The sequence below is a fragment of the Heterodontus francisci genome, chromosome 8, assembly GCF_036365525.1.
Source record: "Heterodontus francisci isolate sHetFra1 chromosome 8, sHetFra1.hap1, whole genome shotgun sequence".
NCBI lineage: Eukaryota > Metazoa > Chordata > Chondrichthyes > Heterodontiformes > Heterodontidae > Heterodontus > Heterodontus francisci.
This window is the reverse complement of record NC_090378.1, coordinates 39432190-39448105: the sequence shown is the minus strand read 5'-3', so window position 1 is coordinate 39448105 and position 15916 is coordinate 39432190. Positions and strand designations below refer to the sequence as shown.

The following is a 15916-nucleotide window of genomic DNA, read 5'->3' as shown; positions in this document are numbered from 1 at the left end:
TAGACGGAACCTTCCAAACCTGCAACCTCTACCATCAGCAGAGGAAGGAGGGAATTGAAGGAGAGGGAAGAAATAACAAAAACCTGAAAATGTAAGCACTTTCCAGAATACAAAAATTCTAATTTTATATAAAAGTAGACCTCAGTATATCTTCGTACAACATTATTTGTATGATCAATATTATATAATCCATAAAGTTTACAGTTCACTTTTGTCAGATGTCCCAATGTTGTCCTTCCCAAAATGGAGATGTTGGATACAGAAACACTCTACTGTTCTCCACATAATTGGAGATGGTTGTGAGCACTGAGCTATGCTTTTCCCCCCTCATTTCTCCAGAGATGGAACATCTGAGGGAGGGTTAGATTGCATATTGTTTAGTGCCATACCAGAGCATTACAGAAGTGATGCATACCGCTACCTGTAATCTTGTACTGAGAATGATGCTCGGGATTGGGAGCTATGGAAAGAGAATTAATGAAAAGGGAAATATCTAATTCATCTGGTTTTCGTGCAGGTGATGCGGATGACCTTGTCGACCCTGAATTGGCGGCGCAGAGAAATGGTGCGCTGGTTGGTGACCTGTGCTACAGAAGTTGGTATGCAACTGTAATTTGCAAGCACCTTTCAGAACTTGCATGAAAATACTTTTTTAAATTGAGATTCGTTAATTTTATCTCAAGCGATAAGAAATTGCAGAATAGTTAGCTAATTCTACCTGGTTTTTAATTAGGTAAATTTGCTAATTAATTCATGCTGATTATTTCTGGTTTGTTTCCACGTTACTGTTTGACCACAAAAGAAACATTCCCAGCTAAAATTGCTTGACTGCCAAAGTACCCCATGTTAGTAACCATATTGCTATTGTGAATGCAGCTTTCTTCAGCTTAGGTTCAGAAGCTCGACCAAGCCATTATTAACCAATGTTGCCAGAATTCACTGTTTCATGTAATATTTTTCATATTGTTTCTAAATATTAATAGAAAATTCAAAAAGATATCAATGTAAATTCTTAGTACCTCGAGGGACCAGTGTAATTTATTTAGTGTTGCTAGACCATTAATTGTTCTATGACACCTGGGACTGAATTTTATTAGCGTGCTGCACATCGCGGCGGCGCACTTTGAAGTCAGCAGCCTTCAGGCACGGATGTGCCACCACTGAGCCCCCGTGATATTTCACGCACTGGCTCATTTAAATGGAGAGGGCGGAGCGGCCCCCCAACCCCCCGATGACACAGAGGGGGCAGCCGCTCTGTCCCCGGCAACGGCGTCCGGTGCCATTTTTAAGGCCCTTAGCAAAAATTTGAATTTTTAAAGGTATATTATTGTTCATTTTCTTAAAAATAATTAAAAGCGGGAGGCCCTTTCCCTTTCCCCGTCCCCCCCCCCCCCAACGGTTTTTTTATTGGCCTATATGCAGAAAATGTAACCAGAACCGGGAGCAGATAAATCCAGCGCAAGGCTTGGGGCCTTCACTTACCTTCAGGAGCAGAGAGCAGTCGGAACTGTGTGGAAACAACCAGAACCGGGAGCGGATAAATCCAGCGCGAGGCTCGGGGCCTTCAATTACCTTCCGGAGCAGAGAGCAGTCGGAACTGTGTGGAAACAACCAGAACCGGGAGTGGATAAATCCAGCGCAAGGCTTTCCTTCAGGAGCGGAGAGCAGTCGAACCTCTTCCAGCACAACGGAGTTTTGGGGGAAAAAAAGCCAACAGTGATGTCACAGGAAAGCTGCAAGGTGATTGGTTGGTGAGTCAGTGCTGTTAGGTAATAGCTCTAAATAGCTGGGTAAGTATCTAAGGTAAGAAAGGTTCACAGTTTTTTTTGATATATAGTAAGTCGTGTTTTTTTAGGGAGTTCTGTAGTAACGAGGACCAGGGAAGAAGGGCCCTCGAGTAATTGATATTATTTGATATTAAGATCTTCCAAAAGGTTTAATTTAAAGGGTTAAGTCATGGCAGGAGAGCTGAAAGCCATGGTGTACTCCTCGTGCTCCATGTCGGAAGCCGGGGACATTTCCAGTGCCCGGGACCGGCATGTGTGCAGGAAGTGTCTCCAGCTGCAGCTCCTGGAAGCCCGGGTTTCGGAGCTGGAGCGGCAGCTGGGGACACTGTGGAGCATCCACGAGGCGGAGAGTATCATGGATAGCATGTATAGAGAGGTGGTCACACCACAGGCTCAGACTCCACAGGCAGGAACGGAATGGGTGCCCACCAGGCAGAGCAACAGAACTAGGCAGACAGTTCAGGAATCTCCTGTGGCTATTCCCTTGCAAAACAGGTATACTGCTTTAGATACTGTTGGGGGCAATGGCCTCTCAGGGAAAAGCAGCAACAGCCCAATTCATTGCACCACAGTTGTCTCTGCTGCACAGGGGAGGAGTAAAAAGTGTGGGAATGCAATAGTTACAGGGGATTCAGTTGTAAGGGGAATAGATAGGCGTTTCTGTAGCTGCAAAAGAGACTCCAGGATGGTATGTTGCCTCCCTGGTACTAGGGTCAAGGATGTCTCAGAGCGGTTACAGGACATTCTGAAGGGGGAGGGTGAACAGCCAGTGGTCATGGTACACATTGATACAAACAACATAGGTAAAAAAAAGGATGAGGTCCTAAAAGCAGAATATAGGGAGCTAGGAAGTAAGTTGAAAAGCAGGACCTCAAAGGTAGTGATCTCAGGATTACTACCAGTGCCACATGCTAGTCAGAGCAGAAATAGCAGGATATATTGGATGAATATGTGGCTGAAGAGATGGTGTGAGGGGGAGGGTTTTAGACACCTGGGACATTGGAACCGGTTCTGGTGGAGGTGGGACCAGTACAAACTGGATGGGTTACACCTGGGCAGGACCGGGACTGATGTCCCAGGGGGAGTATTTGCTAGAGTGGTTGGGGAGGGTTTAAACTAAAATGGCAGGGGGATGGGAACCTTTGCAAGGAGTCAGAGGAGGGGGGATCAAAAAAGAGAACAAAAGACAGTAAGGGGAATAAGAAAAATGATAGGCAGAGAAATCAAGGGCCAGAATCAAACAGGGTCACAGTGAAACATAGTGGGAAGGGGACAAGTAATGTTAAAAAGACAAGCCTTAAGGCTTTGTGCCTTAATGCGCAGAGCATTCGCAATAAATTGGATGAATTAATCACGCAAATAGATGTAAACAGGTATGATATAGTCAGGATTACGGAGACATGACTGCAAGGTAACCAGGGATGGGAAATGAACATCCAGGGGTATTCAGTATTTAGGAAGGACAGACAAAAAGCAAAAGGCGGTGGAGTTGCATTGGTGGTTAAAGAGGAAATTAACGCAATAGTGAGGAAAGATATTAGCTCTGACGATGTGGAATCTGTATGGGTAGAGCTGAGAAACACTAAGGGGCAAAAAACGTTAGTGGGGGTTGCATATAGATTTCCAAACTGTAGTGGTGATGTTGGGAATGGCATTAAATAGGAAATTAGAGACGCATGTGATAAAGGAACATCTGGAATTATGGGTGACTTTAATCTGCATATAGATTGGACACATCAAATTAGTCACAATACCGTAGAGGAGGAATTCTTGGAGTGTATACGGGATGGTTTTTTGGACCAATACGTTGAGGAACCAACTGGAGAACAGGCCATCCTAGACTGGGTATTGTGTAATGAGAGAGGAATAATTGACAATCTAATGGTGCGAGACCCCTTGGGGCCTAGCAACCATAATATGATAGAATTCTTCATCAAGATGGAGAGTAACATAGTTGATTCTGAGACTAGGGGCCTGAATCTTAGTAAAGGAAACTACGAAGGTATGAGGCGCGTGTTGGCTTTGATGGATTGGAAAACATTACTTAAAGGGATGACGGTGGGATAGGCAATGGCAAACATTTAAAGAGGGCATGAATGAACTGCAACAATTGTTTAACCCTGTCTGGCGCAAAAGTAAAACGGGGAAGGTAGCCAAACCATGGCTTACAAGGGAAATTAGAGATCGCATTAGATCCAAGGAAGAGACATATAAATCTGCCAGAAAAAACAACAGAACTGAGGATTGGGAGCAGTTTAGAATTCAGCAAAGGAGGACCAAGGGATTGATTAAGAAGGGGAAAACAGAGTACGAGAGCAAGCTTGCGGGGAACATAAAAACTGACTGTAAAAATTTCTATTGGTATGTGAAGAGAAAAAGATTGGTGAAGACAAATGTAGATCCCTTGCAGTCAGAAACGGGGGAATTTTATTGTGGGGAATAAAGAAATGGCTGACCAACTAAATGCATACTTTGGTTCTGTCTTCACAAAGGAGGACACAAATATCATACCAGAAATGTTGGGGAACACAGGGCTTAGTGAGAGAGAGGAACTGAAGGAAATCAGTATTAGTAGAGAAATGGTGTTGGGGAAATTGATGGGATTGAAGGTCGATAAATCCCCAGGGCCTGATGGTATGCATCCCGGAGTACTTAAGGAAGTGGCCCTAGAAATAGTGGATGCATTGGTGGTCATCTTCCAAGATTCTGTAGACTCTGGAACAATTCCTACAGATTGGAGGGTAGTTAATGTAACCCCACTATTTAAAAAGGGAGGTCGAGCGAAAGCAGGGAATTATAGACCAGTCAGCCTGATGTCGGTAGTCGGGAAAATTCTACAGTCCACTGTCCATAAAAAGATTTTATAGCAGAGCACTTAGAGAACAGTGGTAGAATTGGGCAGAGTCAGCATGGATTTATGAAAGGGAAATCATGCTTGACAAATCTACTAGAATTCTTCGAGGTTATAACTAGTGGAGTGGATGAGGGGGAGCCAGTGGATGTGGTTTATTTGGACTTTCAGAAGGCTTATGACAAAGTCCCGCAAGAGATTAGCGTGTAAAATTAAAGCGCATGGGATTGGGGGTAGTGTATTGCGATGGATAGAAAATTGTAATAAATAATAAATGGGTCTGTTTCCAAATGGCAGGCAGTGACTAGTGGGGTACCGTAGGGATCGGTTCTAGGACCCCAGCTATTCACAATATATATGAATGATTTCGATGAGGGAACGAAATGTAATATCTCCAAATTTGCAGATGACACAAAACTGGGTGGGAGGGTGAGTTGTGAGGAGGATGCAAAGAGGCTTCAGGGTGATTTGGGCAAGTTGAGTGAGTAGGCTAATGCATGGCAGATGCAGTATAATGTGGATAAATGTGAGGTTATCCACTTTGGTAGCAAAAACAGGAAGGCAGATTATTATCTGAACGGCTATAAACTGAGAGAGGGGAATATGTAGCAGGACCTGGGTGTTCTCGTACACCAGTCGCTGAAGGTAAGCAACAGGCGGTAAAAAAGGCAAATTGTATGTTGGCCTTCATAGTGAGAGGATTCGAGTACAGGAGCAGGGATGTCTTGCTGCAATTATACAAGGCCTTGGTGAGGCCACACCTGGAATATTGTGTGCTTATCTGAGGAAGAATGTTCTTGCTATAGAGGGATTGCAGCGAAGGTTTACCAGAGTGAATCCTGGGATGGCGGGACTGACGTATGAAGAGAGATTGAGTTGGTTAGAATTATATTCACTGGAGTTCAGAAGAGTGAGGGGGGATCTCATAGAAACCTATAAAATTCTAACAGGACTTGACAGGGTAGATGCAGGAAGGATTTTCCCGATGGTGGGGGACTGCAGAACCAGTCTAAGGATACGGGGTAAACCTTTCAGGACTGAGATGAGTCCAGAGAGTGGTGAGCCTATGGAATTTGCTACCTCAGAAAGCCAAAACATTGTATGTTGTCAAGAAGGAGTTAGATATAGCTCTTGGGTCTAAAGGGATCAAAGGATATGGGGAGAAAGCGGGAACAGGTTACTGAGTTGGATGATCAGCAATGATCATAATGAATGACGGACCAGGCTCGGAGGGCCGAATGGCCTACTCCTGCTCCTATTTTCTATGTTTTCTACCTTACTATTCCCAACCCGAACTTGCCCCCAAGCCTCCTCACATTTGCCCTTCAACTGCTACCCAACATTCCCACAGCCAATAAACAGTGTTTCTCCCGCTCTCCCCTCCCGCCTAGATAATTTCACTCCTCCCCCACCACCGCCACCAGTGTCGTGCGCGACTTCCGACCACCGGCTGCAATATCAGTGTGGGACAGCAGGGAAGGTAATTAACATTTATTTGCATGAGTTTTATTAGGCAAATGAAGGCCCTGCTGCTTGGCGGCAGTGGGGAGGCCGCATGAAGGCTTCGCCGCTGCCGGTAAAATGTGGCGGGGACTTCTTGGTATCGGGGGTCATGGCGGGCTGCTCCTGCGAGTATTTTACGCCCCCCCCCCCCCCCCCCCTCACCACAACCCCCGATGTTGAGGGGCTGGTAAAATTCAGCCCCAAAATGTTGTACAATGGGTATCCCATTGTTCTAATTGTTTAAAAAGAAAGAAATTGACACATTTATAGAGGTCTCAGTTGTTCTTTGCCTCTGTTATCCCCTGCGTGTTTTATTATTAGAGACACAGCAAACTGATTAGAACTCACTTCCCTTTCATTCAAATGCTCATTCTGTTGCAGGAGCATTATGTTCCTTCTCCAAATGCTGTTCTACGATCTACTTATCAGAAAATGAGAGTTCCACAAAAGAACATCAGCAGACAATCTCTAACTAGCAGTTTTGAAGCAAAACAGAATATTAAGGGACGACTGAGAAAGCCTAATGTCTGTTCAATAAATATTAATAAAATTATGAAACATGTTTTTTACATCATTCAACTATGGTCATTCCATCCTTTTTCATGTATTTCTCTTGCTGGTCTGTTAACGCCTGTTGAGTGGCTTCAGATGAATCTAGTTCGACAAAGGGAAAAAAATAAGTCTTGCCCAAACATTCTGAAAAAAACCTCTAAATAAATGTAAAACAGCTCACTGACAGGTTGTTCTCTTTTTATCCTTTCCTTTACTTTCCTTGTAGGTGTGCGAGCTTTGGTCAGCATCCTGCAGAGCTGGTACACCCTCTTCACTCCAACTGAAGCAACTAGCATTGTGGCAGCCACAGTCACATCACACAATACCATACTTCGGCTGAACCTGGACTACACGCAACGGGAGGAATTGGCGAGCTGTGCACGGACCCTTGCTCTTCAGTGTGCCATGAAGGACCCCCAGAACTGTGCACTATCTGCGTTAACTCTTTGTGAAAAAGACCATATTGCCTTTGAGACGGCCTACCAAATTGTTATTGATGCAGCCTCTACGGGTATGACGTATTCCCAATTATTTACCATAGCTCGGTATATGGAGCATAGAGGGTACCCATTGCGGGCCTTCAAACTTGCAAGCCTTGCCATGACCCACCTCAATTTAGCCTACAACCAGGACACCCACCCTGCTATCAATGACGTTCTTTGGGCATGTGCATTGAGCCACTCCTTGGGAAAGAATGAACTGGCTGCCATTATCCCTCTGGTTGTTAAGAGCGTACAGTGTGCCACAGTGTTATCAGACATTCTGCGCAGATGCACAATGACAGCCCCTGGACTGGCAGGCATTCCTGGCCGGCGAAATTCTGGTAAACTGATGTCGACTGACAAAGCCCCACTCCGCCAGCTGCTGGATGCCACAATTGGTGCTTACATCAATACCACCCACTCTCGTTTAACACACATCAGCCCTCGCCATTACGGAGAGTTTATTGAATTTCTTAGCAAAGCCAGAGAAACGTTTCTGATGGCACAGGATGGACATATACAATTTGCTCAGTTCATAGATAATCTAAAACAGATTTATAAGGGAAAGAAAAAGCTAATGATGCTTGTCCGAGAACGCTTTGGCTGATGCACTATTTATAACTTTTTATTGTTTCCTTTTTTTTGTTCAACTGTGATCTTGTCTCATAGGAGTGGTACTCAGTGTCTTGGCACAACCAGTGGAGCCAGTCAGCATTTATTTGAGCATTAACCAATATATTCATCGTTCAATAATTTCAGTAGCCACAAAAGTAATTGTTCTCGCACATAAAACTCAAGGATTATGGAAAACAAAGTTATACAAAGTCTCTTACACTTTACAAGTGTACCCATTATACCAAATTCTATCACACAAGGCAAATACCTCTATCTCTCACTTGTTCTCTCTCTCTCTGATTATCTCTCTTGCTGTCTCCCATAGTCAGCTTTAATCTCCATGAGTTGCCAGGTTTTAAAGCAAAAGAGTACACATTTTTTAAAAAGAAATGTATAAGCAAAGCAACACTAAACCTCACGCACCACCAAAACAGTTTAGTGAGATGGCTTACTCACACGTGACCATATGCCATGTGTTTTTGTGTGTGTGAAGGTACTTAAAGAAGAGACCATTCTCAGGGATGCTAAAACAAAAGTAGCAAAAGCATTTATGAAAACTGTAAATATTATATTATATGTGTCAATTATTGAAAGAATTGTAAAGTATATTAATTTATAATTAATATTCTATGTCATTAATGGGATACTTGAAATTCACTGTGGGCTGGAAATGTTTTAACAGGAGGGAGACTGCAGAGCACATTTCTCAGGTTACCCCCACCCCCCATGCGTCGTGCGTTTGTATGCGAACGAGTGAAGGAGATCGCATCTCTATGCAGAGCTACTTGCATACTGTCCCCTGGGTCTGAAGTGGTTCCCAAGGGTGAATTGGGGTAATTTTTTTTTTAATGAGTTTTATTTTTAAGAGTTGATGGTCAGGTGCAGATGGGAGGAAGAATTTGGTCTTGGTACTTTATGAAAGTACACACTGGTATTAATTAACCTGCCTCTTGTACCTCTGTCGGGACAGTATTTTGTGGTTCGAACAATTATTTAAAAAATGAAAAGTTGCGGGTGTATGTGAAGCGAATGAGTTGGTAGCACTCAGCTTCCTTCGTTAGATCTTGCGTGTGCAACCTCTTATCATTAAATAAATCATATTTCTTAACACCTCCACCGTGTTCTAATACCACAGATAAATAATAATTAAAAAGAAAAGTTACTAAAAAAAAAGTATCGACTTAAAAAGCTGTTGCCTTTCCAATGTCATTCATTCATGAAAGAAAGTGTTTTAATTTTTTCTTCTATTACGTTCCTGCGCAAATGTTTTTTCTTTTTACAGATAGCTGCTTCCTGTGAACGGTTTTGGAAAAAAATGTAAATCTTGTTGGTCTGGTTGCATTGCAAAAAAAAAATACTTTTTTTGAATGTCTTTGTGTTAACTGTACCAGTGTCCGTTTGTCATAGTTTTAGGGGGAAAAATGCGCTGATAGAGAACGTTGACTAGATGTACCTACTGTTTGAGATATGAGAAAAAAGTGTTTAGTAAATGTCGCCTCTCTCTGCGCTACTGAAAGCTTAACTCAGTATTTGTTGCCACAAAAGTATCTACTTTCATCAACGATTCATTTTTTGTGTAACCTCTTGATCTGATGTTTAAAAAGACAAAAAAATACAAAATTTAATACTATTTATGTAATGCTACTACCATTTTATATAACTGTGTCAAAAATTTCAGTGCTTTTTTAATGAATAAAGTGTGGAACACAACTACAATTCTAACCTTTCTCAGTGTGTTTGTCTGAGGATTATCTAACTGCACATAAACTTCTGATATTTTTCCCCTACCCCCGAGCCCAGCTGTTTTGTATGTAAAAGATGTGTCCAGCAGAAAAGATTCAACTAATCTTGCTTCAAACCATTTCTGACAAAGGGTCATCAACGTGAAATGTTAACTCTGTTTCTCTCTCTACAGCATTTTTTATTTTTATTTCAGATTTCCAGTATCCGCAGTCTTTTGCACGTATCAAAACGAAATGTTCTGGGCAGCACTCTTAGTACCAAGAGGCAACTTCATGGTCTGTATTGACTGAAGGTGCAGGTTCCCCGTGATTCTTATGCATGCAAAAGAGCTCATTTAGCACGAGTGTGAGGATATATTAACACACAACCTATGCACTCATTTTTAAATATTTATTTCACCTGAAACTGCAGTAACAATGACTCCCCCCCCCCCCCCCCCCCACCCACCAACTCATGATCTACGATTACTGAATTCATATGCACAGGTAATTGGAATAGGTAGCATCCCAAGTAACTCTTTTTCCCTGCAAAGCAAAGTTCAGATTGGGATTGTCTTTTTATATACCATCTGGGGAAAAGGCAAAGAACCCAATTACAATGTTGCTACAAATACCATTTGTCCTCTGATGTCTTTCAACCTAAATCATCCCACCTCCTGTAAAACAAAATGGCCTCTCTATTCATACTATGCTTAAGCTAGATCATAAAAACTGGATTAGACTAAATTTTTTGCTAATTACCAAAATATGGCAAACAGAAGGTGCTTTTGAAGTATATTCCCAGCATTGACCAGTAAATTTCTCTTGAGTTGGTGTAGAAAGCTGTGGTCTTTCATCATTTTTCACTTCTTTGCTCTTTCCAAAAAAACCTTTGGAAAAAAAAACAGATGACTGAATTCATTCAGCTTTTCAGACTATTATATCGTTAAATATATAGGGGTTAAATAGTAACACCAACAATTCCTTTTCTACTATGATCAGACTAACAAAACCTGTAATTAATAGCACATTATTCCTTTTGTTGAATTCTAGGAAGCAAAACAAAGATTTTTCAACCAGAATGATTTCTTTATCTCAGTAGAAATGTTTGAGAAGTTTTTCGAGGTGATATAAAACTATCTGGAAGATGAACTTGATGACTGAGTTCCACATCATAGGACGCTGTCAGTGACAAACACAGCGGCCTTCCCTTTTCATTTCTTCTCCAAATTCAATTCTTTCAAAACCATTTTCATACAAAAACCTGGAAACTGCATGAACAATGAACTTTTGAGCATGTTACCAGATTATTTTTATTAATATATGGAAAATTAGGTTAAAGAGCACAAAGACTTATAAACCTTTTAATAGTGTACTTAGTATTTTAAGGCAGGGACCTAAAGGCAGCAGGTAGACAATGGGGAAAATGGTGTCATACCTGAGGCTCAGAAGGAGGCTACAGGTGGGCTAGGGGAAAAGTCTGTGAAGAGTGATCACAGTGACAGCACCTGAAGGTCCAAATGGGGACAAGCAAACTTTGGGTCCCATTCTCCTGAATACAGGAACATGCCTTCCAGTCCTGCTAGACATTTGTCTGTAATGTTCCCTAGGCCAACTCAGGTCCTCAAGGACATTCTTCCCCAGGTATTTCCCCCCTGTCAGATCAAAGGATTCCTTCCCCCCCCCCCCCCCCCCCCCCGCAGTGCGTTTAGACCTGGGACCCCTCCTCAAAGTACTGCAAAATCCTGGCCTTATCTCGCTACTTCCAGATCTCAAGCCCCTTCCAGAGATGCCCCAAACCTGGTGAATCAGAGCCCCTAATGAGACTGTCAAAACACCCCTGCTTTTATAACACTTCTGACTCATCTTAAGCAACACCATAGCACATTTTATATCTGTACATAAAATAGAAAATGAAGGCCTTCTTTGGCCTCCTTGTCTCGGGAGACAATGGGTAAGCGCCTGGAGGTGGTCAGTGGTTTGTGGAACAGCGCCTGGAGTGGCTGTAAAGGCCAATACTAGAGTGACAGGCTCTTCCACAGGTGCTGCAGAAAAATTGGTTGTCAGGGCTGTTTCGCAGTTGGCTCTCCCCTTGCGCTTCTGTCTTTTTTCCTGCCAACTGCTAAGTCTCTTCGACTTGCCACACTTTAGCCCGGCCTTTATGGCTGCCCGCCAGCTCTGGCGAACGCTGGCAACTGACTCCCACGACTTGTGATCAATGTCACATGACTTCATGTTGCGTTTGCAGACATCTTTAAAGCGGAGACATGGACGGCTGGTGCGTCTGATACCAGTGACGAGCTCGCTGTACAATGTGTCTTTGGGGATCCTGCCATCTTCCATGCGGCTCACATGGCCAAGCCATCTCCAGCGCCGCTGACTCAGGGTGTATAAGTTGGGGATGTTGGCCACCTCGAGGACTTCTGTGTTGGAGATACGGTCCTGCCACCTGATGCCAAGTATTCTCTGGAGGCAATGAAGTTGGAATGAATTGAGACGTCGCTCTTGGCTGACATACGTTGTCCAGGCCTCGCTGCCGTAGAGCAAGGTACTGAGGACACAGGCTTGATACACGCGGACTTTTGTGTTCCGTGTCAGTGCGCCATTTTCCCACACTCTCTTGGCCAGTCTGGACATAGCAGTGGAAGCCTTTCCCATGCGCTTGTTGATTTCTGCATCTAGAGACAGGTTACTGGTGATAGTTGAGCCTAGGTAGGTGAACTCTTGAACCACTTCCAGAGTGTGGTCGCCGATATTGATGGATGGAGCATTTCTGACGTCCTGTCCCATGATGTTCATTTTCTTGAGGCTGATGGTTAGGCCAAATTCATTGCAGGCAGCCGCAAACCTGTCGATGAGACTCTGCAGATACTCTTTAGTCTGAGATGTTAATGCAGCATCGTCAGCAAAGAGGAGTTCCCTGATGAGGACTTTCCGTACTTTGGTCTTCGCTCTTGGACGGGCAAGGTTGAGCAACCTGCTACCTGCTCTTGTGAGGAGGAAAATTCCTTCTTCTGAAGACTTGAACACGTGAGAGCAGCAGGGAGAAGAAAATCCCAAACATTGTAGGTGCAAGAACACAGCCCTGTTTCACGCCACTCAGGATAGGAAAGGGGTCTGATGAGGTGCCGCTGTGCTGAATTGTGCCTTTCATATTGTCATGGAATGAGGTGATGATGCTTAGTAGCTTTGGTGGACATCCGATCTTTTCTAGTAGTCTGAAGAGACCACGAGGTCAAAGGCTTTGGTGAGATCAATGAAAGCAACGTAGAGGGGCATCTGTTGTTCGCGGCATTTCTCCTGTAGCTGACGAAGGGAGAACAGCATGTCAATGGTCGATCTCTCTGGTCGAAAGCAACACTGTGCCTCAGGGTAGACACGCTTGGTCAGCTTCTGGAGCCTGTTTAAAGCGACTCGAGCGAAGACTTTCCCCACTATGCTGAACAGGGAGATTCCACGGTAGTTGTTGCAGTCACTGCGGTCACCTATCCATCAACTTTAATAATGCATAATCTGAAAGCCATTTGCAGAGATGTTTTCATGAAGATATTGGCTTGGGGTTTCTGCTTGATTCCACTATTTTTAGGTGCAATTTGGCCAAGATCTGCGTTAATGACACAAAAGGTTGCAGAATTTTAAGCATAAATTGTGTTCAGTGAAACTCGAGTTTCCACTAGTTTAAAATCATCACCTTAGAAGCAGGCCTGACCTACAAAACTGGTCATGTCCCCAGGGTGAATTAATCACCATTGGGTGTTTCCACTAATTGCGCTCACTTCCAGGTCTTTGAGGAGGCACCAGAAATTAAGCTGGATCATTTGGGCACAAAGACACTAATAGGTATGTTTTGAAAGTTTTTTTTTTAATTTACTAAGAAAATGACTACAGTAGTCCAACCTAACTAGAAAATAGTTTTTTTTTTTGCCATTCTCAGTAATTTAAAATTTGATTCCTCAAGACATTAATTTAAAATGCTTTTTTTGTGATAAACTCATTTTTAGCTGTAATAATTAAACTTTACCAAGTTACCACTCTTTAATATATCAAGGAATTTTTTTAAAACAACATTATAACAATTTTTAAAACACTTCCCAATGTTGCTGTTTCATGGCGGATTTTGTGTTCAGCAATATGCAAATACGTTTGGAAACATGAGGGGGATAATACTTTTCAAAATGGGCACATTTTGGTCGCCAATTGTGCCCAAAACACAAACTCTACCCCATTGGTGACTGAAATGTTGGAAGTTATATATTACAGTATTTCAAGAGAATTTGTGATAGACAAGCTTTTTTTTGCCAGAGGGATTCATAGAATTGTAGAAAGTTTACAGCACAGAAAGAGGCCACTTGGCGCTTCGTGTCTGTGCCAGCCGAAAAACAATCCATCCAGTCTAATCCCACCTTCCAGCATTTGGTCCGTAGCCCTGGAGATTACAGCACTCGAGGTGCATATCCATAATCTTTTTGAATGAGTTGAGGGTTTCTGCCTCAATTACCCTTTCAGGCAGTGAGTTCCAGACCCCCACCACCCTCTGGATAAAAAATGTTTCCTCATCTCCCCTCTAATCCTTCTACCAATCACTTTAAATCTATGCCCCCTAGTCACTGACCTCTCTGCAAAGGTAAATAGGCCCTTCACCTCCTTTCATTGCAGCAGCTTTTTCGGGAGCAGAGTGTGAGCGAGTGAGCAGCTGGGAAGGTCAGTTTGAAAGTAAATTTAATTTCCTTTTGTTTTTCGGCGGAGGCCAGGGGGCTGCTGGGTAAGTAAAACACTATATATTTGGGCGGTTTAAAATAACTTTCCTTTCATTGCAGCAGCTTTTTCGGGAGCAGAGTGTGAGCGAGTGAGCAGCTGGGAAGGTCAGTTTGAAAGTAAATTTAATTTCCTTTTGTTTTTCGGCGGAGGCCAGGGGGCTGCTGGGTAAGTAAAACACTATATATTTGGGCGGTTTCTGAACCCGAGAGACCACACTTGTCGTGTCTCCCACCCGCCCTCCTCCTCTAACCAAAAAAAAAGGACTCGGTGGGGTGTTTATAAGGTAAGGCTTTTTCGATTTCTCTGGTTTTATTGTGATTGGTAAAAACTTTTAGTTCCTTTTTCATTTAACTAAGTTTAAACTTAAGATTAAAAATGGCAGGAGATCTCAGACCCGTATCATGCTCCTCTTGCTCAATGTGGGAGCTCAGGGACATGGCTGATGACCCTGACTCCTTCACGTGCAGGAAGTGTGTCCAGCTGCAGCTCTTGTTAGACCGCATGACGGCTCTCGAGCTGCGGATGGACTCACTTTGGAGCATGCGCGATGCTGAGGAGGTCGTGGATAGCACGTTTAGTGAATTGGTCACACCGCAGATTAGGATTGCTGAGGGAGAAAGGGAATGGGTGACCAAAAGGCAGAGAAAGAGCAGGAAGGTAGCGCAGGAGTCCCCTGCGGTCATCTCCCTCCAAAACAAGTATACCGTTTTGGATACTGTTGAGGGAGATGGCTCACCAGGGGAAGGCAGCAGTAGCCAGGTCCATGGCACCGTGGCTGGCTCTGCTGTTCAGAAGGGCGGGAAAAAGAGTGGAAGGGCTATAGTCGTAGGGGATTCGATTGTAAGGGGAGTAGATAGGCGGTTCTGTGGTCGAAAACGAGGCTCCCGAATGGTATGTTGCCTCCCAGGTGCACGGGTCAGGGATGTCTCAGATCGGCTGCAGAACATTCTAAAGGGGGAGGGTGAACAGCCAGTTGTCATTGTGCACATAGGCACTAATGATATAGGTAAAAAACGGGATGAGGTCCTACAAGCAGAGTTTAGGAAGTTAAGAGCCAAGTTAAAAAGTAGGACCTCAGAGGTAGTAATCTCAGGATTACTACCAGTGCCACGTGATAGTCAGAGTAAAAATGAAAGAATAGTCAGGATGAATGCGTGGCTTGAGAGATGGTGCAGGAAGGAGGGGTTCAGATTTTTGGGACATTGGGACCGGTTCTGGGGGAGGTGGGACTATTACAAATTGGACGGTCTACACCTGGGCCGGACTGGAACCAATGTCCTTGGAGGTGCTTTTGCTAACGCTGTTGGGGAGGGTTTAAACTAATGTGGCAGGGGGATGGGAACCAATTGAGGTCAGTTGACAGTAAGGAGGTAGTAACAAAAGCCTGTAAGGAACTAGATAATGAAGTCAGTGTGACTAAGGGGAAGAGCAGGCAGGGAGCAGATGATGAATATAAAGGGACTGGTGATCTGAGGTGCATTTGTTTTAATGCAAGAAGTGTAGTAGGTAAGGCAGATGAACTTAGGGCTTGGATTAGTACCTGGGAGTATGATGTTATTGCTATTACTGAGACTTGGTTGAGGGAAGGGCATGATTGGCAACTAAATATCCCAGGATATCGATGCTTCAGGCGGGATAGAGAGGGAG

General features: G+C 43.6%; 1 protein-coding gene across 2 annotated transcripts in view; it reads left to right on the top strand.

The window, feature by feature from the left end:
• The window catches only part of zswim5 (zinc finger, SWIM-type containing 5), a 273431-nt gene extending 263969 nt beyond the window's left edge, over window positions 1–9462 (top strand). For both annotated transcript variants that reach the window (XM_068036989.1, XM_068036990.1), the window contains exons 13-14: window positions 518–599; window positions 6920–9462. In XM_068036989.1, coding sequence (XP_067893090.1) covers window positions 518–599; window positions 6920–7782 — 945 coding nt within the window. In that variant the 3' untranslated portion in view covers window positions 7783–9462. The remainder of the gene's footprint in view (window positions 1–517; window positions 600–6919) is intronic.
• The last annotated feature ends 6454 nt before the right edge of the window (window positions 9463–15916 follow it).